The sequence below is a fragment of the Watersipora subatra genome, chromosome 7, assembly GCF_963576615.1.
Source record: "Watersipora subatra chromosome 7, tzWatSuba1.1, whole genome shotgun sequence".
Taxonomy (NCBI): domain Eukaryota; kingdom Metazoa; phylum Bryozoa; class Gymnolaemata; order Cheilostomatida; family Watersiporidae; genus Watersipora; species Watersipora subatra.
In genome coordinates this window covers 500046-522075 of record NC_088714.1, presented here as the reverse complement: position 1 = coordinate 522075, position 22030 = coordinate 500046, and the positions used below count along the sequence as shown (strand labels likewise).

Genomic DNA, 22030 nt, shown 5'->3' with positions numbered 1-22030 from the left:
GGTCACCTGGTTGAGCTATATCAGCAGGCCCTCCCAGGATGCCGGCACAAAGGAGAGAAGCAGAGCCTGGCCCATCTTCTGACCAGGTACCAGGACGTGTTTAGCAAGTATGATGGCGACGTAGGAAGGACCGACCGAATCGCCCACAGCATACCTCTGATGGAGGGTGCCAGGCCGGTCAGACAACCCCCCCACCGGTTGGGACCTCTCAAGGAGGCAGAAGCGGACAGACAAATTCAGGAACGAGAGCACGGTAGGACCGGAAAGCGGCCATCTTATGAAACTGAGACAGCCTCCAGTCACTTCAACCGTTGCGCACTAACGAAGAACCAGCTCTCTCCACAAACCTATATCACGAATATGAGACCAACTCCAGATGAAACCAACGCCATCGGGGATCCAGAACTGCAGGTATTATTAACAGAATTGGACGAGATCTTGGAAGGAACTGAGATAACGGCAGGAAACCAAGACGTCGATCAGGTAAAACTACCTGGGAATAGTATAACCAAGGAAAATATCGCACCCATTGCCTATAAGGGAGCGAGGCCAGTAGAACCGGCGATAACCACTACCAGGATGGTGCAAATGATAGGGAACAGGGCGCCCCAGGACAAAGCCAAGCCAAAACAGGCCAGGCAAACTTCTGAGGGCCAGAGTTCCCAAGTCAGGAGCAGAGGTAAACCACTCCAGGGTGGCCCTCCGCTAGAGACTAGCCAGAGGCGCCGACTGAATACTCAACCGCGACCAGGACCAGTACAAGCCTGCTCGATAAAACTAACAACGATTCCGATCGATCAGAAAAAAGTGAACGGACCGCCCGAGAGAAGAAAAAGCCGAGAAACCCTCGACGGAGTAGCCGAGGATATCTGGTACTCCCCCACTTCCTACGCAAAGATGGAGGCCGAGGAAGACCGCCAGAAGGGAGAGTGCAGACTCTGTGGTTTCAAAAACAAGGACGGTAGGGTAGTAAGGAGACATATTCGGCAACACTTTTGGCGCTACTGGTGCAAATGTCAGAAAAACTCATCATCATTCTTTAGTATATACAAGCATCAAAAGAAAGCCAAGGATTCCGGACTACACCCTACTATTGTATACCAAGTAGATCAGGAGTGGTACACCGATTTTTGTACATACATGAAATGGACAGAGTACCCCCCGTTTGGAACCTGCCTTCCCATAAAGGATGGGAACGGGTGGGTACGAGGTAGAGGGATGGGGCAAAAACGACCCAGGACAGAGTCACCAGAAGAAAGGGGGTGTACTGAACCGGAGACCCTCCAGGACAACAGGAGAGACGGACCAGCCGACCTCCGCGTCCATTTAAACCGATGCCGAGCCACCGAAGGAAGAGAGGAGCGGGTCCAAAGGCCTTTGTCTCGAGGGTACGTAATCCCAAGAGTAAAACGGAAGGAAGCAAGACTCATCAATCCGGAAATAAACATACCGCCTAAGGGAGCTGGGACAGAGATAGCGGGAGAAAGCGAGACTGCCCTGGAGATCCACATCAATGCGGACGACATCGCTGGGGTATACACCGAAGCCGATGGCAAGACCAAGGAACCTACCAGCAACAGGGTAACCAGGGCCATCGAGAACACACGGGCCCGGCGAGAAGAGTACAACCGTAGAGCGGGAAGAGAAGAGGACCAATACCGACGTTATATCCGGATGGCCGAGGAATGCCGGGTAGAAGCTCAGAGGTTGAGAACACAAGCGCGGCGTTTCCACTGAGTTCACTTAATTGTTCACCCCTGGCCGAACAATTGGGGGGGAGAGTGTGGAGGACCGGGACATGCCTGTGTACTAATTACTGCACTCACATATATATCCGCACTGTCGTTTAACCGAACCTCTCGAACTTCCCTTATTGCATGCTTGAACTGCCTTTTTATTATTATATAACTGTATCACTGAACTGCCCTTGTATTACTGAACTGCCCTTTTATTATATAACTGAACTGCCCTTGTATTACTGAACTGCCTTTTTATTATATAACTGAACTGCCCTTGTATTACTGAACTGCCTTTTTGTTACATAACCATCATGTTGTATCTGGCAATTCCTTTGTGCTATAAATAGATCAGTAGGCGGAGTTAAACGATAGGCGCTGGCTATATAAGCCAGCGCGGTAGGCAGGCAGAGGTGTGCTTGATTCCACTCATACTTGTGCATACTTGTATTAAAGATATCGATAATAAACTGCTATATACTCATACGAACTGCTTCTATTGACGCCTGCCTGGTTGGCTCACCGATTGTATAAGCAGACTCAGTGCAACCAACAGACGGAACTGCCAGGGTGACTCTAAGAAGGCTAGGAGGCGATCCACGGCCTTGTCTAGACTCGATCAGGTGTGCCATGGCACTAGAGATCCAGTCTTAAGACCAGCCATTAGTGGATCCAGACTAGCCTGGGATAGAGATCCAGAGGCAGGCCGGGGGTTTGGTTTCAGAGCAAGCCTGACTACTAGATTCTTGTCTTGGACTGACTTGACCGCCACAGGCAGGTCAATCAGGCCTCGGACAAGGTCAGCCAGTAGCCCAGGTTGCGACTCCCTTGTTAGGACGTAAAGCTGACTCAGCTACCGGAGTCAGATCCTTTACAATAGTTTACATGGTTAAATATCACAGAACTAGCTTTAGGTGAAAAGAGTATTTCAGCAAGTTAGTAGCGTTATAACAAGTACTCACGAGTTGTATTAATCCTTGTATCTCCTCCAAGAAATGGACACTTGTTAGCAGCCTGTCGTGCCACAGGACACCTGCTATTATCTGGTGGAGCTAGTACTGTACCATTAACAGTTTGGGTTTTCATTTTCCCACCTGCAGAATCTCTGAGACTGTCTAGCTCCTTTTGAGAGCTGCCGTAGATGGCAGATGCATCGAAGACATGAGTAATGCTGTTCATCTGTTGTCTTGGACCTGTAACAAGCACCACACATGTTACTATACAACCAGTTTGAATGATAAACTTGAGGAAAATCAGGTTTGCCTCTTTCCCCCCACCCACAAGTTACTCCTGAGCTACAGTAATGAAGCTTATTATTCGCTTTATTCAGGAAACTTTCACTGAGAGAATGCTATGAAAGTTCAAGGCCACGAGTTGTAAAATGGACATACCTAGAGAGCAGTCATGCAAAGGGGCGGGGCTAGAACGTCGTTGAGTCATACAAAGATACTCTCCGTAGTGAGTGTCATTCTTTGTCTCCACTTGCATGCATACATCTTTTTTAGTTTCCTTTAACTCTTGTCTGATAGCCTCCAAGTCTTCTTCTGTCGGCTGCACTGCAGTTCCATTTCTTGACGCGAATAATTAATCTCTCAATTCGAAAACTCAATTAAAAACAGAAGTTAAGTAGCAAAATTGTAAGTAAGCAGCTTTAGCATCAGTATTGAACTGCTGACTTTCTACAAAACTTATATTTGAAGAAAGCAGCGGGCAGCGGTTACAGTCTGGTAATCAGAACTGGCAACAACTTCCTAATCTTAAGAAAGGCAGCTTCTGTTGTTACGAGTGAATGGGCTATTTCAACAAGAACTTTAACATCACCGATTTGTGCAGAGTTCATGACCTATAAATAATGTACTCTTACTGCCCTTCATTATGATTAGAATTTGATGATGTAACAATTTGTGCTGGTTTAAAATGTTGTAGGTGTTGAGCAAGTGTGAAAAATTTTAGCTAGAATCAATAACAGGTTATGAATGAATATAATTGATCCTCCTAACTACATATTAATTGGCGCAATTAGTATATTCTCTATAGCATACAGAGTTGGTATCAGCAAAGGAGAGTCTGTGGTGATCAGTGATAACATGCTGACAATGCTGCCGTACCCATGTGATGAACCAACTATGTTCTACACAAGAGCCTAGTTAGATAATAAGATGATTATATGAATGGTAAACAAGCTCGGGTCAGGAGACTTTAGAGTAATATTATAGTTTATTGATGACCTATCATCGTTGGTACAAGAAACATATTACTGATAAAATCACAGGATGAGGTCTTGAAACAAAAAAAATAAAACAATAATATATAATTGCTTTATAAACAGGTAATAAATAATTATGAACATGAATGAGAGGGTAAGTGAACAACTTACAATAGACATAATGATGTGTAAAAATATATTCTGCTAGATTTGGTTATAGAGATTTAAAGCACTCAAATATCAATCACCTATGATTTGTATGGGAAAGAAATGTCTTTTTTGAGCAATGAGATACAACTGAGTTAAGAAATGGTGGCATTGCGGTTGGCCTAGGTACGATTCTCTTATACAAAATTATTTCTATTTGTCTACACTAAGTAACTTTGCGTATTCTAAAAAAATAAAACCTTTAGTTCAACAAACTTTTACTGCAGTAAAAAATTGTATATAAGTTACAAGATGATGGCACGGAAGGCAGTAGATGAATTAACATGATTATTCTGGCCTCTCTACCACCTCTCTCTCAGCTTGCTTAAACATCTGCGCCATAAACTCTTCACACAGTCAGGAGTGACACAAGTGCATGGTTCCTCGATGGTATCAGAGCCTTCACAGAGGCAACCGACATCTCCTTCACAGGTTCTTGTCAAAGTTTGGCTGCCTACAAAATGGATCATGTCCAATTAGACTCTGTTTATCAGGTAGAAAACAGAATGGTTTCTCGTGTTGCAAATTCAGCAGAAGATTTGTGGGTAAGTGAGACGGTAACCTACCAAAGCAACAGGGTCCTTCGTTAGTAACCCTCCAACTGCACTGAGGGGGTGACTGAGTGTTTTCTCTCCAGAGCTCCAAGTCAAGTTCTGGAAAGCTGTCACATTCAACTGTAGTCGCTCCTTTTCTGTAATTCAAACAAACAACAATAAAAATGACTGCATAGAGTATTGTGGCTCACAGGCTGTATGCTATGATGTCAACATTCTCGACAGCATTTTAAAAGATAAATTCAACTCACCGTCCAGCGATGATGAAAGCGTTGCTGCTTATGTTAGCCATGCCTCCGATATCACATAAGAACTTGTTGTATTTGTATCCCTTGATGCTGTCTATCTGAGCTGTAAGAGAAAAAGGAGAGCCATGAGAGCAGTTAATACCAGAGGCATTATAATAAAATAAACCTCTAGAGCAAAGTTAGCCATCACCTTTCTATGTAAACTTGTACTCTTCATCTTCCATAGTTGCCAAATTTACCTCGATTTTTTGAATTTTGTGAACAATGAGAGGACAAATCTAAAGTGATAATATCAAAACTAAAAACTGAGGAGAAACTAGAGGTGAATATATTTACCTTGAGTGAGGCCGCTCTCTGGGCTTTCAAAAAAGAGTCTGTCTCCATTCCTAATTCTGGCAAATCCATCACCTATGATATTGGCAAAGAGTTCTCCGACAGAAGCTCCGGTGAGTGGCTTCTCTGTGATACCTAAAAGTTAGTTAAAACTTTATGATTATTCTGAACCAAAGCCAATAAAATGGACCACTGGTCATACTCAGTGATGACTTTACAGCCGAATAAGTGAATGATGTAGTTATTTACCTCCGATATAGAGTTCTACATCAGTGACAGTTGTATAAACTTTACGTAGGGCCTCTACAACTTCTTCAGGGTGTGTGTCCTTGAGATCTTCAAATGTTCGTGGAATACTCAGCCCGTAGTGACGTCTATAATAAAATAAGACAATGTCATGTATAGAAGGAGTATCTTGTCTATCGACTCAGCAGTATAGTGAATTCTTATATTCTACTTGTTTATTATCTAAATATTTACATCTATTATTTTATAGCTCTGTCTCAATATGAAGTAAAAAGAGAGGTCAAGGTGTTGGTTGAGATGGTAATAGAGACATTTATGAATAAACAGACTATTGGTATTGAGAGAAACACCACTGAGCTCTACCATACCTGTATGCCACGTAAGGAGGAAAACCATGATCTCTTCCTCTGTTGATGTTCAATGAAACGATATCCTTTTTGACAGCGAACAGGGTGTCTCTCATCTAAATATCCAAAAGCAAAATTGTCAGGTTTGGACGAGGTCGCAACCATTGTATGGCAATAGACAGCTGATTGCAATGAACTTGACATAAATAGTGGTACTAGATGTCTATAAAGAAAATACTCACTGCTACTGGGTAGTTCCTGTCAACCAACCATGGTACATCTTTCTGTAGACCTTTAAGACACTGCTGGTAACCTGTAACATGAATGACTATTATTAGAAGGGATAAATTAAGCAGTATAATCAGCTATCACTATCAACTTCCTGTAGTGCCATCCGCATCTACTAGTTGATAAATATGTCAGTCAGTATGAGATCTCACCTCCATCATAGAGAAGATCAGGATTGTTGAAGTTCTGTGTAAGGTCTAAGAAGTCTTCTGAACCATCATCTTTGAGAACGGAAAATCTGCCACCTACTGTCGAATGTCCGAATCTGAAAGCTGCATGTGCCAACTCATTCCTGAAAGCAAAAGCAATGTCATACTGTTATAAACTCATATGTATTGTGTCATATAGGATCTGATTTGGAACTGAATGAATTAGAGAGTTTTATTAAGCAAGCAAGTAGTTATAGCCTGAGGACCCTACATGTAGGTCATTGGGGGTGGTGATGCAGTGCCCCTCCTGAACTAAGTAGAAGTAACTGAGAGTACATTTAGAGTGACACTTACAGTGAGGAAGGGTTGACTTCATGGTCAAATCCTGTGTAGTTGTTCAACTCGTACTTGCTTATTGTCTCATTGCCAATGATGAGTGGAAGATACTCATAGTAGTGTGTGCTGCTTTGGATACCTGATATAATCATCCTCGTTTCCTGTAGAAAGGTTTAACTTATTTTAGGACTTGATTACTCACACGGAGACAAACATAAGACATGCGTTTACTGAATCAGTTGTTAAGTTGCCCCACATAGACATCAATATCTGTAGCATTGTTGCGAGTTAATGATTACACATCGAATGTACATCAAATAAGGTTGTCAGAAGCTGCTAGTAACTAACCTGGAAAAGACGTTCATGGTCCCAGTGAGGGTTGATGATGCTCAGCCTCTCGGCTATCTGGTTGTGCTGGACAAGGAAGGCCGTATGAGTTGAGACCAGGTTGGCTGTAAGAGAATTTAAATATATAGTTTACACGGTTAAATATCACAAAACTAGCTTTAGGTGAAAAGAGTATTTCAGCAAGTTAGTAGCGTTATAACAAGTACTCACGAGTCGTATTTATCCTTGTATCTCCTCCAAGAAATGGACACTTGTTAGCAGCCTGTCGTGCCACAGGACACCTGCTATTATCTGGTGGGGGTAGTACTGTACCATTAACTGTTTGGGTTTTCATTTTTCCACCTGTAGAATCTCTGAGACTGTCTAGCTCCTCTTGAGAGCTGCCGTAGATGGCAGATGCATCGAAGACATGAGTAATGCTGTTCATCTGCTGTCTTGGACCTGTAAAAAGCACCATACATGTTGATATACAACCAGTTTGAATGATAAACTCAAGGAAAATCAGGTTTGCCTCTCACCCCCCCCATCCACAAGTTACTCCTGAGCTACAGTAATGAAGCTTATTATTCGCTTTATTCAGGAAACTTTCACTGAGAGAATGTTATGAAAGTTCAAGGCCATGAGTTGTAAAGAGGACGTACCTAAAGAGCAGTCGTGCAAAGGGGCGGGGCTAGAGCGTCGTTGAGTCATTCAAAGATATCCTCCGTAGTGAGTGTCATTCTTTGTCTCCACCTGCATGCATACATCTTTTTTAGTTTCCTTTAACTCCTGTCTGATAGCCTCCAAGTCTTCTTCTGTCGGCTGCACTGCAGTTCCATTTCTTGACGCGAATATATGATCAGGGCAGCACTCGGTTTCTTCTAAAATTGTGATAAAATATTTTGTTCTTCAGTAATGTAACAAGCTTCATGTTTACAGTTATGTATCTATTAATCAGCAGGTGATGCGTCGAGAGTAAGTCACACAAAATGTTAAGACAAATTTGCTCAAAACATTGCAATTTATCTTAACCTACGATGATTGTAAGCTTTTTATACATGTATATTTTAAGCAACGAGTGAAACTTACGTTCTACTCCAGAGAGATGAGTGAACTCGTGGGCTGTGAATTGACCCCACTGCATGATCTCAGCATTGAACCCCTCAAAGTCCAGAATTAACTCAGTGGTAGTTACTGTTGTTGAGATTGTTCTTGGAGAAGCCAGAGGTTGTCGGGAAAAGTGTTCGAGTGTACGGAGATCCGTGACACCTGAAAAATTGTACGATAGACATTGAGCAGTTTGATTGGGTAGAAAATTGCCCAATCATAGAAAGGTAAACTTACAATATATGACTAATTCAAATAGGTTAATATTTAATAACATCAAAGTTAAAAATAGACTTTAGCTAAGAAGGAGAATGGTACGTACCATCTTGGTAAGCAGCGGGTAGAATTCTGGTGTATGGAGTTCCAGACATTCCCCATGTTTTCCTGCCTTCTTGCCTATTTGTACATCTCGCTGTTGGCTCTCTATAGCCACTGCTGCAAGGCAGAGAGTTGGCTTGGTCATATTCACAAGATGTACGTAGCTCGGCTGACACCTGCATTACTTCTGTAAATAAACGTTGTCAGAGGGTTTAGATTCTGCTTAGGAGGTATTTTGATCCTAAACTTCAGTTTATTAACATAAGAATAATTTTAGCTTTTAGAGTGAAAGACTCACCTGGATCAACTGGATTGCCATCAGCATCAAAACTTGTTGTTACGTTGATTCCAGTCCTACAAGAATATAAAGTTGTACTTTCTTTACCAAAGAGTCAGAGACAGCCAAACAGATTCGAAATCAGTTGATGCTGAATGTTCTGAAGGCTTATAACCAACACCATTCTATTTCTATATACCAAACACTTCTATGAAGACCACTCTGATTAACTCTATGAAGACCTCTATGAAGATCCTTCTATGAACACCACTCTGACCATCTCACTGAACATCTCTATGAACGCCGTTGTCATGGATATAAAGAAATGTACTCACTGATCAACGATGCTCCTTAGTATGGCAGCATCTGTTTGTGCTGCCAAAGAAGCATTTGAATTGTCGATGAACTCATTTCCGGTGCTACGGCTAAATATCGTATTGCTGAACCTTTTCTCAGCTCGTTCTCTCTCAATCATCTCAGCTGTCAACAAATAATATGAATGCAAATGGGTAGCTAGACTCGGGTTGACAATTTGCTAACCAGTTAATCTTAATGAATATTTAGTTAAAAATGCTAAGATTCTGCTGAACTGGCAGCTATTCTTATACGGCAGCGTATGATAAAATTGATATTGTACTGGTTGATAGTAGGAAAAAAAGAACCAGTGCTTACCTGTAATGTTACGTTCTCCATCTGATGTTCTACAAAATACAGAAGAACTATGACTAATAGTATTAATGATAGTCTCTAACTACCATGCACGGCAGCGTCAGCAGTAATGTAGCACCTTCACCAGAGTTTCATTTACAGGTATTTACACTGAGAATCATCATGCAACCGAAACCTCTCATAACGTTGATACCAGTTGATTAGAGTAATATGGCTCTCCAAAGTATACATACCCTTGTGATATTGTGACCTACAAAACATATACCAATAGGTTTATACTATGGGTAACAAATATATAAGTATATAGGACAGATGGATGATACGTGTTTATGACATGGAATAGGTAAATTATAGTTGAGGCAGCAAAGTTAATAAAATTTGACCTCTTGACCTACCTGTATGTTTAGAGTCAGTATAAGTACTTCTGCTATTAGTAACCTACAACAAAGTGTAGCAGATGTAACCACCATCTTACCATAACACAGAATTTAGATACTAAAATGTATTCACATGTGTTAATTGAGAACAGAAGTAGACATTATTTATAACTGATCTCTCTAGACTGTCTCAGAGATGGTACTTACGAATGGAAAAAATATTTTAGAGATCCCATTTTTGCTTGCTTGTTACTTGGTGTGTCTATTTAATAATGTCGTCAGCTGTATGGCTCCTTGCTTTTATAATAGAGTGTGTGATGAGTGAAAAAGGGGTGGATGTAAGCCTGTTGATGTAGGAGTTGTTAATATATAATAGACACGAGTAGATTCTGTTAAATTGGTAGTCTTCTAGCAAAAATATGACTCAATCCACCCCTATATTTTACATTAATCATCCTTATCCTATCTCTTCTATGACAGGTGGAAGAACTCCAACTACATGTTGCTAGACAAACTATATAGGACATCATTAATCAGGATTTCAAGGAGCTTTTTAAAAACATGACAAAGTTCACCATTGCAAAAGTGTGACTGACGCTATTCCTGTGCTAGCTGGCTCAGGATTACAAACTGGCTGAAAATACGCAGGCATCCCTTTCTTTGTGTGGCGTCTGATGTCACCCCTTAGGTCAGCACTCCTAGTTTAACATTTAAATATGAAAGGAGAACAAGTAGGAATTTCCAAGCCGGTGTGTATACAGTTAGAGGAAGTGACGCAGGTAGAGACTAGGAAAGCATCCTAATCAATGCAGGTAAGAGCTCGATAAACTGTTCTTCAAAAAAACAGGTTTTCACATAATATTTACTTTCGCCATATGTAAGTTTACCTGTCATAGCACTCAGTAGATCTTTAGTTTTACTAGGAACACATGCTGGCTTGTGTCAATTGTGACACCTGCTGGCTATTGTCATTTCTAGAATTTTATACTTATCTTATTGGCTCATTTAAGCTAATAATAGCAATCATGTTATACATGTATATGTTTCCAATTATTAAACAAGACAGAGCTGTCTCTGGAAACACAGGCTATTGTAACCTTACATCGAGTTGGTAATTTTGGTAAATTAATTTCTTTACTAAAATACTAGCAATGTCAGACTTACAAAATAGTAAAATTTAACTTGATTTCGGCTTAATTGCTGAAACTTAATAAAACAAACAAATTTTTGGTAAACTGTAAAAAAACCTTTGTATTCACTAACTCAGACTATATATTAGAGAGTTTCAGAATATTAGGAATATAAAAACAGTGTCAGATATGAATATGGAGGAAGATAAGTAGGAGAAAAAGGTAGTAGAGAGTGTTTATAATAAGAGTCAGTTGAAAATAATAAATACTGAGTTTACATAGTATAGTGACACCTGAGTGTGCCAGTCCATAGTGTAGTGACACCTGAGTGTGCCAGTCCATAGAGTGGTGACATCTGAGTGGACCAGTCTATAGAGTGGTGACACCTGAGTGTGCCAGTTCATAGTGTAGTGACACCTGAATGTGCCAGTCCATAGAGTGGTGATACCTGAGTGTGCCAGTCCATAGAGTGGTGACACCTGAGTGTGCTAGTCCATAGAGTGGTGACATCTGAGTGGGCCAGTTCATAGTGTAGTGACACCTGAATGTGCCAGTCCATAGAGTGGTGACACCTGAGTGTGCCAGTCCATAGAGTGGTGACACCTGGGTGGGCCAGTCCATAGAGTGGTGACATCTGAGTGGGCCAGTCCATAGAGTGGTGACACCTGAGTGTGCCAGTCCACAGAGTGGTGACACCTGAGTGTGCCAGTCCATAGAGTGGTGTCACCTGGGTGGGCCAGTCCATAAAGTGGTGACACCTGAGTGTGCCAGTCCATAGTGTAGTGACACCTGAGTGTGCCAGTCCATAGAGTGGTGACATCTGAGTGGGCCAGTCCATAGAGTGGTGACACCTGGGTGGGCCAGTCCATAGAGTGGTGACATCTGAGTGGGCCAGTCCATAGAGTGGTGACACCTGAGTGTGCCAGTCCATAGAGTGGTGACACCTGGGTGGGCCAGTCCATAGAGTGGTCACACCTGGGTGGGCCAGTGTGGAAGCGCTACACTGAGCCAACAAACAGTTCCCACGGGGCGCTATAGTAGACCGGTGGTCGCGCGACGCCTTCTGTAAGCCTCAACTTCAACATGAGAAAAGATAAAAAAGGGATGCCTAAAGACATGACCGATAAAGAGCTCAGATATCTCTATTATATTTCTATTCACCTCGGCAGTTGCAACCTCACATTTATTAGAAATCCAATTTCTATTACTTAATTTCATGGCTGTGACACTATCAAACTAAAAACTACAATAACTGTCAATTTCGACTGAATTAATCATACTCAAAACCCTCCTCACATACTTGCTCTTCCAAGAAATGCCAACTTCAACAACACATTAATATTATTGCAATATTATTATTTCAGCGTTTACATAACTGGAATTAGATTGGTAACGGAGGTGCTTGCTTTGGTATTCGTGCTGTTGCAATCAATGCTTTTTAATCCCTAATCTATGCAGTGCGCGACCCCTAAAACCACCATGGTCCTAATGCTATAAACAATTCTTCTACAGAATGTCTTCACTGCTTTCTCAGTTCTCTCATCCAATATTTACATCTTTCCCATCACTGTTCCTCGGCCACACTATAGAGCTATACCTCTAGCCTTGAATGTCTATGTGTGCTATCGTTCACAATGATACCTGCTCTTTTTACTCGTATCACCTGATCTGTTGCAATATTCATGTCCTATTATATCATTCCTTACTTATTTTTTCCATAACAGCCTTTCCTTTATGATAGTACTTCTTTCTTGCTAGTTTTACTATATGGCTGTAATGGTTTACCTGGTTGTTATGGTTTACCTGGCTCTTATGGTTACCTGGGTCTTATGGTTTATCATTTTTTGCTGACCAGTAGTCAAGACTGCAACCTAAAGTCTTGACTACTGCTCCGCAAAAAGGTTAGTTTTAAGATACTCAGACTAATGCGCAGTTAAACTTAGCTAAATTTTCCAATGAACTAATGGGATTGTACCTGCCCTCCCCGCAAAAAACCTGACATATCTGAGGCTTACGGTACCAACTGCCCTCTTATGCTACTAGTTATATTAGCACTTGGAGGTTCTACCAAAGTTCTTATGCTTACAAAACCTTCAAGATAACTTTATGAACTTTTCATTAAAAATTGTGATATTTCTTAAATACTACATGTTACATGCTTACATGCTAAAGCAATTTCTTTGAAAAATTTGGTTTTAACCCAAACTGCTTCTTTTCGATGTTATTTCTTGCTTGAATTTAACACTCTGAGGTAGATAACCGTCAGTTTTATAATCAAAAACAGCACTTGGTGATTAGATAGACGGAAACCAAACTAGTTGTGGGAATAAACAGTAGTTATATTTAATGCAGTAGAAATGTTAGGAATGAAGTAAAACAGGCATGTAGGAGCTGCAGGGTCAAGTCCCAAAGAGTCGGTGTCATGTACGGAGTCTGGGTCATCTTGTCTATTACTAGAGTCAAAGTCTGTGTATAGTTACAAGTATTTGAGTCAGCTTGAGTCCCTTCATTCCAAGTATTTATCAAGTTGATCCTAATGTTTGTCATAGTATCATTAGTCGGTGTGTCGGGTAGTGCTAGTGCGTATGTCCTGAAGTTGTTATTCCCGTAGTCTCGGAAACGTCACATGGGACTGGACCTTGCAGTGTCAGTAGAGTTAGTTGGAGTAGTGGTTGAGGAACTGGTGTTGGAAAGTGCATTGAAAGAGAAATTGTTTGATGAGCTTGTGAAGAAACATTGTATCAGAATTTTAAGACTTCCTGTCAAAGGGAAAACAGAGTTCAATGTTTACAAACAGATTTAGTCAAATCATATCTCTTTAATATTGACAATTACAATAACTTACAAACTGGAAAATGAATCTTTTATGTCAACACAAAAAAGAATATGTGAGCTCATTCGAAACTAAACAGCCTACTAAAATTGTCAGATCACACAATTCAGAGGTCTATGGAAGATCTGCTGACAATGTTCTAAGTTCTACACATGTTAGTAGGATCACTTTATAATCAGCGACTCCTAATTCTAGTTTTAGTGAAACCATTTTGGTTAATTTACTTTTTAAGTCTTTCATTAGTCTCCCTAAGGATCTGCGTAAACACAAAGTAACAACTCAATTGGTCACTAGTTACAATAAGTAGCAAATTTAACATCCTCACTCACTTTAGGTATCGTCTGGGTGCCTTCTATATTTATGGTTGTATATTTTGCAATATTTACACTGACAGCGAAATAGGGAGTATGATGATATCATTCTGGATGCTAGTTTCAGCATCCAGAATTATATCAGAAATCATAAGAGATCATAAATCATAAATCTCAACTAACTCTAAAATAAAATTGGTAGAGGTTTATGAGTTATCATCTCTTATCAATGTCATTATTAACAAGTCCACGAGTCTTCGGCCTAAAATAATCTAACAACTCAATTAAAAACAGAAGTTAAGTAGCAAAATTGTAAGTAAGCAGCTTTAGCATCAGTATTGAACTGCTGACTTTCTACAAAACTTATATTTGAAGAAAGCAGCGGGCAGCGGTTACAGTCTGGTAATCAGAACTGGCAACAACTTCCTAATCTTAAGAAAGGCAGCTTCTGTTGGTACGAGTGAATGGGCTATTTCAACAAGAACTTTAACATCACCGATTTGTGCAGAGTTCATGACCTATAAATAATGTACTCTTATTGCCCTTTATTATGATTAGAATTTGATGATGTAACAATTTGTGCTGGTTTAAAATGTTGTAGGTGTTGAGCAAGTGTAAAAAAATTTAGCTAGAATCAATAACAGGTTATGAATGAATATAATTGATCCTCCTAACTACATATTAATTGGTGCAATTAGTATATTCTCTATAGCATACAGAGTTGGTATCAGCAAAGGAGAGTCTGTAGTGATCAGTGATAACATGCTGACAATGCTGCCGTACCCATGTGATGAACCAACTATGTTCTACACAAGAGCCTAGTTAGATAATAAGATGATTATATGAATGGTAAACAAGCTCGGGTCAGGAGACTTTAGAGTAATATTATAGTTTATTGATGACCTATCATCGTTGGTACAAGAAACATATTACTGATAAAATCACAGGATGAGGTCTTGAGCCAAAAACAATAAAACAATAATATATAATTGCTTTATAAACAGGTAATAAATAATTATGAACATGAATGAGAGGGTAAGTGAACAACTTACAATAGACATAATGATGTGTAAAAATATATTCTGCTAGATTTGGTCATAGAGATATAAAGCACTCAAATATCAATCACCTATGATTTGTATGGGAAAGAAATGTCTTTTTTGAGCAATGAGATACAACTGAGTTAAGAAATGGTGGCATTGCGGTTGGCCTAGGTACGATTCTCTTATACAAAATTATTTCTATTTGTCTACACTAAGTAACTTTGCGTATTCTAAAAAAATAAAACCTTTAGTTCAACAAACTTTTACTGCAGTAAAAAATTGTATATAAGGTACAAGATGATGGCACGGAAGGCAGTAGATGGATTAGCATGAATATTCTGGTCTCTCTACCATCTCTCTCTCAGCTTGCTTAAACATCTGCGCCATAAACTCTTCACACAGTCAGGCGTGACACAAGTGCATGGTTCCTCGATGGTATCAGAGCCTTCACAGAGGCAACCGACATCTCCTTCACAGGTTCTTGTCAAAGTTTGGCTGCCTACAAAACGGATCATGTCCAGTTAGACTCTGTTTATTTGGTAGAAAACAGAATGGTTTCTCGTGTTGCAAATTCAGCAGAAGATTTGTGGGTAAGTGAGACAGTAACCTACCAAAGCAACAGGGTCCTTCGTTAGTAACCCTCCAATTGCACTGAGGGGGTGACTGAGTGTTTTCTCTCCAGAGCTCCAAGTCAAGTTCTGGAAGGCTGTCACATTCAACTGTAGTCGCTCCTTTTCTGTAATTCAAACAAACAACAATAAAAATGACTGCATAGAGTATTGTGGCTCACAGGCTGTATGCTATGATGTCAACATTCTCGACAGCATTTTAAAAGATAAAATCGACTCACCGTCCAGCGATGATGAAAGCGTTGCTGCTTATGTTAGCCATGCCTCCGATGTCACATAAGAACTTGTTGTATTTGTATCCCTTGATGCTGTCTATTTGAGCTGCAAGAGAAAAAGGAGAGCCGTGAGAGCAGTAAATATCAGAAGACTTAGGATGGTTAGACTCAGTTACTCTAGAGCAAAGTTAGTCATCACCTTTCTATGTAAACTTGTACTTTTCATCTCCAATAGTTGTATAATCTAGCTCACATTTTTTGAATTTTGTGAACAATGAGAGGACAAATCTAAAGTGATAATATCAAAACTAAAAACTGAGGAGAAACTAGAGGTGAATATATTTACCTTGAGTGAGGCCGCTCTCTGGGCTTTCAAAAAAGAGTCTGTCTCCATTCCTAATTCTGGCAAATCCATCACCTATGATATTGGCAAAGAGTTCTCCGACAGAAGCTCCGGTGAGTGGCTTTTCTGTGATACCTAAAAGTTAGTTAAAACTTTATGATTATTCTGAACCAAAGCCAATAAAATGGACCACTGGTCATACTCAGTGATGACTTTACAGCCGAATAAGTGAATGATGTAGTTATTTACCTCCGATATAGAGTTCTACATCAGTGACAGTTGTATAAACTTTACGTAGGGCCTCTACAACTTCTTCAGGGTGTGTGTCCTTGAGATCTTCAAATGTTCGTGGAATACTCAGCCCATAGTGACGTCTATAATAAAATAAGACAATGTCATGTATAGAAGGAGTATCTTGTCTATCGACTTAGCAGTATAGTGAATTCTTATATTCTACTTGTTTATTATCTAAATATTTACATCTATTATTTTATAGCTCTGTCTCAATATGAAGTAAAAAGAGAGGTCAAGGTGTTGGTTGAGATGGTAATAGAGACATTTATGAATAAACAGACTATTGGTATTGAGAGAAACACCACTGAGCTCTACCATACCTGTATGCCACGTAAGGGGGAAAACCATGATCTCTTCCTCTGTTGATGTTCAATGAAACGATATCCTTTTTGACAGCAAACAGGGTGTCTCTCATCTAAATATTCAAGAGCAAACTGTCAGGTTTGGACGAGGTCGCAACCATTGTATGGCAATAGACAGCTGATTGCAATGAACTTGACATAAATAGAGGTACTAGATGTCTATAAAGAAAATACTCACTGCTACTGGGTAGTTCCTGTCAACCAACCATGGTACATCTTTCTGTAGACCTTTAAGACACTGCTGGTAACCTGTAACATGAATGACTATTATTAGAAGGGATAAATTAAGCGGTATAATTAGCTATCACTATCAACTTCCTGTAGTGCCATCCGCATCTACTAGTTGATAAATATGTCAGTCAGTATGAGATCTCACCTCCATCATAGAGAAGATCAGGATTGTTGAAGTTCTGTGTAAGGTCTAAGAAGTCTTCTGAACCATCATCTTTGAGAACGGAGAACCTGCCACCTACTGTCGAATGTCCGAATCTGAAAGCTGCGTGTGCCAACTCATTCCTGTAAGCAAAGGCAATGTCATTCTGTTATAAACTCATATGTATTGTGTCACATAGGATCTGATTTGGAACTGAACAATTTAAAGAGCTTTATTAAGCAAGCAAGTAGTTATAGCCTGAGGACCCTACATGTAGGTCATTGAGGGTGGTGATGAAGTGCCCCTCCTGAACTAAGTAGAAGTAACTGAGAGTACATTTAGAATGACACTTACAGTGAGGAAGGGTTGACTTCATGGTCAAATCCTGTGTAGTTGTTCAACTCGTACTTGCTTATTGTCTCATTGCCAATGATGAGTGGAAGATATTCATAGTAGTGTGTGCTGCTTTGGATACCTGATATAATCTTCCTCGTTTCCTGTAGAAAAGTTTAACTTATTTTAGGAATTGCTTACTCATATTCCTAAAATATATATTTTAGGAATATATATTTTAGGAATATGAGACAAACATATTCCTAGACAAACATAAGACATGCGTTTACTGAACCAAAAATTATTAAGTTGCCCCACAAAGACATCAATATTTGTAGCATTGTTGCTGAGTTAATGATTACATATCGAATGTACATCAAATAAGGTTGTCAGAAGCTGCTAGTAACTAACCTGGAAGAGACGTTCATGGTCCCAGTGAGGGTTGATGCTGCTCAGTCTCTCGGCTATCTGGTTGTGCTTGACAAGGAAGGCCGTATGAGTTGAGACCAGGTTGGCTGTAAGAGAATTTAAATATATAGTTTACATGGTTAAATATCACAGAACTAGCTTCAGGTGAGAAGAGTATTTCAGCAAGTTAGTAGTGTTATAACAAGTACTCACGAGTCGTATTAATCCTTGTATCTCCTCCAAGAAATGGACATTTGTTAGCAGCCTTTCGTGCCACAGGACACCTGCTATTATCTGGTGGGGGTAGTATTGTACCATTAACAGTCTGGGTTTTCATTTTTCCACCTGTAGAATCTCTGAGACTGTCTAGCTCCTCTTGAGAACTGCCATAGATGGCAGATGCGTCGAAGACATGAGTAATACTGTTCATCTGCTGTCTTGGACCTGTAACAAGCACCACGCATGTTGATATACAACCAATTTGAACGATAAACTCAAGGAAAATCAGGTTTGCCTCTGTCCCTCTACCTAGAAGTAAGTTCTGAGCTACAGAAATGAAGCTTATTATTCGCGTAATTCAGGAAACTTTCACTGAGAGAATGCTATGAAAGTTCAAGGCCACGAGTTGTAAAATGGACATACCTAAAGAGCAGTCGTGCAAAGGGGCGGGGCTAGAGCGTCGTTGAGTCATACAAAGATACCCTCCGTAGTGAGTGTCATTCTTTGTCTCCACTTGCATGCATACATCTTTTTTAGTTTCCTTTAACTCCTGTCTGATAGCCTCCAAGTCTTCTTCTGTCGGCTGCACTGTGGTTCCATTTCTTGACGCGAATATGTGATCAGGGCAGCACTCGGTTTCTTCTAAAATTGTGATAAAATATTTTGCTCCTCAGTAATGCAACAAGCTTCATGTTTCCAGTTATGTATCTACTAATCAGCAGATTATGCGTTGAAAGTAAGTCACACAAAATGTTAAGACAAGTTTACTCAAAACATTGAAATTGATCTTAACCTACTATGATTGTAAGCTTTCTATATATTTCACACAACGAGTCAAACTTACGTTCTACTTCAGAGAGATGAGTGAACTCGTGGGCTGTGAATTGACCCCACTGCATGATCTCAGCATTGAACCCCTCAAAGTCCAGAATTAATTCAGTGGTAGTTACTGTTGTCGAGATTGTTCTTGGGGAAGCCAGAGGTTGTCGGGAAAAGTGTTCGAGTTTACGAAGATCACTGACACCTGAAAAATTGTACGGTAGACATTGAACAGTTTGATTGGGTAGAAAATTGCCCAATCATAAAAAGGTAAACTTACAATATATAACTAATTCAAATAGCCTAACATTCTAATAATATCAAAGTTAAAAAGAAACTTTAGTTAAGAAGGAAAATGGTACGTACCATCTTGGTAAGCAGCGGGTAGAATTCTGGTGTATGGAGTTCCAGACATTCCCCATGTTTTTCTGCCTTCTTGCCTATTTGTACATCTCGCTGTTGGCTCTCTATAGCCACTGCTGCAAGGCAGTGAGTTGGCTTGGTCATATTCACAAGATGTACGTAGCTCGGCTGACACCTGCATTACTTCTGTAAATAAATGTTGTCAGAGGGTTTAGATCTTGCTTAGGAGGTATTTCGATCATAAACTTCAGTTTATTAACATAAGAATAATTTTAGTTTTTTGAGTGAAAGACTCACCTGGATCAACTGGATTGCCATTAGCATCAAAACTTGTTGTTACATTGATTCCAGTCCTACAAGAATATAAAAGTTGTACCTTCTTTACCAAAGAGTCAGAGACAGCCAAACAGATTCGAAACCAGTTGATGTTGAATGTTCTGAAGGCTTATAACCAACACCACTCTATTTCTATATACCGAACACTTCTATGAAGACCACTCTGAATAACTCTATGAAGACCTCTAGGAAGATCTATGAACACCTCTATGAACACCTCTCTGATCATCTCACTGAAGACCCCTATGAACGTCATGGATATAAAGAAATGCACTCACTGATCAACGATGCTCCTTAGTATGGCAGCATCTGTTTGTGCTGACGAAGAGGCATTTGAATTGTCGATGAACTCATTTCCGGTGCTACGGCTAAATATCGTATTGCTGAATCTTTTCTCAGCTCGTTCTCTCTCAATCATCTCAGCTGTCAACAAATAATATGAATGCAAATGGATAGACTCGGGTTGACAATTTGCTAACCAATTAATCTAACTGAATATTTAGTTAAAAATGCTAAGATTCTGCTGAACCGGCAGCTATTCTTATACGGCAGCGCATGATAAAATTGATATTGTATTTGTTGATAGTAGGAAAAGAAAGAATCACTGCTTACCTGTAATGTTACGTTCTCCATCTGATGTTCTACAAAACACAGAAGAACTATGACTAATAGTAATGATGATAGTCCCTACCATACACGGCAGCATCAGCAGCAATGTAGCACCTTCACCAAAGTGTCATCTACAGGTATTTACACTGAGAATCATCATGCAACCCGAAACCTCTCATAACGTTGATACCAGTTGATTAGAGTAATATGGTTCTCCAAAGTATACATACCCTTGTGATATTGTGACCTACAAAACATATACCAATAGGTTTATACTATAATAGGTAGCCAATATATAAGTATATAGGACAGATGGATATGTGTTTATGACATGGAAGTGGTAAATTATAGTTGAGGCCGCAGCAGAGTCAATAGAATTTGAAATCTGGACCTACCTGTATGTTCAGAGTCAGTAGAAGTACTTCTGCTATTAGTAACCTACAACAAAGTGCAGCAGATGTAACCACCATCTCACCATAACACAGAATGAAGATACTAAAATGTATTCACATGTGATAATTAATAACAGAAGTAGACATTATTTATAACTGATCTCTCTAGACTGTCTCAGAGATGGTACTTACGAATGGAAAAAATATTTTAGAGATCCCATTTTTGCTTGTGTGTTACTTGGTGTGTCTATTTGATAATGTCATCAGCTGTATGGCTCCTTGCTTTTATACTAGAGTGTGTGTGATGAGTGAAAAAGGGGTGGATGTAAGCCTGTTGATGTAGGAGTTGTTAATATATTTATAGACACGAGTAGATTCTGTTAAATTGGTAGTCTTTTGCAAAAATATGACTTAATCCACCCCTATATTTAACATTAATCATCCTTACTCTATCTCTTCCTATGACAGGTGGAAGAACTCCAACTACATGTTGCTAGACAAACTATATAGGACATCATTAATCAGGATTTTAAGTAGCTTTTTAAAAACATGACAAAGTTCACCATTGCGAAAGTGTGACTGACGATATTCCTGTGCTAGCTGGCTCAGGGTTACAAACTGGCTGAAAATACGCAGGAAACCCTTTTTTTGTGTGAGGTATGATGTCACCCCTTAGGTCAGCCCTCCTAGTTTAGCATTTTAAATATGTGAGGAGAACAAGTAGGAATTTCCAAGCTGGTGTGTAGACACTAGACAGTTAGAGGAAGTGACGCAGGTAAAGACTAGGAAAGCATCCTAATCAATGCAGGTAAGAGCTCGATAAACTGTTCTTCAGAAAAGCAAATTGTCACATAATATTTACTTTTGCCATATGTAAGTTCACCAGTCATAGCACTCAGTAGATCTTTAGTTTTACTATTAACACATACTGGCAATTGTGACACCTGCTGGCTATTGTCATTTCTCGAATTTTATACTTATCTGATTGGTTCATTTAAGCTAATAATAACAATCATGTTATACATGTATATGTTTCCAATTACTAAACAAGACAGAGCTGTCTCTGGAAACACAGGCTATTGTAGCCTTACATCGAGTTGGTAATTTTGGTAACTTAATTTCATGACTGCAATACTATCAATGTTAGACTTACAAAATAGTACAATTTAACTTGATTTCTGCTTAGTTGCTGAAACTTAATAAAACAAACAATTTTTACCAAATTTGAGAGAAACTTTTGTATTCTCTAACTGAGACTATATATTAGAGAGTTTATCTTGACAGCCAATGGCA

The 22030-nt window shown here is 39.7% G+C and overlaps 1 protein-coding gene and 1 pseudogene across 2 annotated transcripts; both read right to left on the bottom strand.

The window, feature by feature from the left end:
• Positions 1 to 4139: 4139 nt before the first annotated feature.
• LOC137399529 (chorion peroxidase-like) lies at positions 4140 to 9768 on the bottom strand (annotated as a pseudogene).
• Positions 9769 to 14872: 5104 nt separating this feature from the next.
• LOC137399527 (chorion peroxidase-like) lies at positions 14873 to 20975 on the bottom strand. 2 transcript variants are annotated; one of them, XM_068085681.1, is made up of 20 exons: positions 20930 to 20975; positions 20741 to 20783; positions 20576 to 20592; positions 20349 to 20377; positions 20015 to 20159; positions 19698 to 19753; positions 19404 to 19586; positions 19063 to 19242; positions 18642 to 18860; positions 18213 to 18443; positions 17999 to 18106; positions 17613 to 17733; positions 17262 to 17401; positions 17064 to 17134; positions 16844 to 16938; positions 16479 to 16603; positions 16233 to 16364; positions 15893 to 15992; positions 15654 to 15778; positions 14873 to 15541 (listed from the first exon to the last, which is right to left on the bottom strand). In XM_068085681.1, exons 1-20 carry the CDS (start codon positions 20956 to 20958, stop codon positions 15390 to 15392), a joined length of 2301 nt encoding a protein of 766 aa, XP_067941782.1. In that variant the 5' UTR covers positions 20959 to 20975; the 3' UTR covers positions 14873 to 15389. The 2 variants fall into 2 exon arrangements, with proteins under 2 accessions (XP_067941782.1, XP_067941781.1); XM_068085680.1 differs by having other exon boundaries at positions 17613 to 17755; positions 18003 to 18106.
• Between the last annotated feature and the right edge of the window lie 1055 nt (positions 20976 to 22030).

Bases quoted from the DNA above. Each gene is read 5' to 3' on its own strand.
- LOC137399527 (XM_068085680.1), bottom strand. From the start codon at position 20,958: ATGGGATCTCTAAAATATTTTTTCCATTC. The intron at 18,444-18,641 runs GTATGTCCATTT...TGCTTGTTACAG, and splicing joins TTTGCACGACTGCTCTTTAG to GTCCAAGACAGCAGATGAAC. The intron at 15,542-15,653 runs GTAGGTTACTGT...TCCGTTTTGTAG, and splicing joins CGAAGGACCCTGTTGCTTTG to GCAGCCAAACTTTGACAAGA.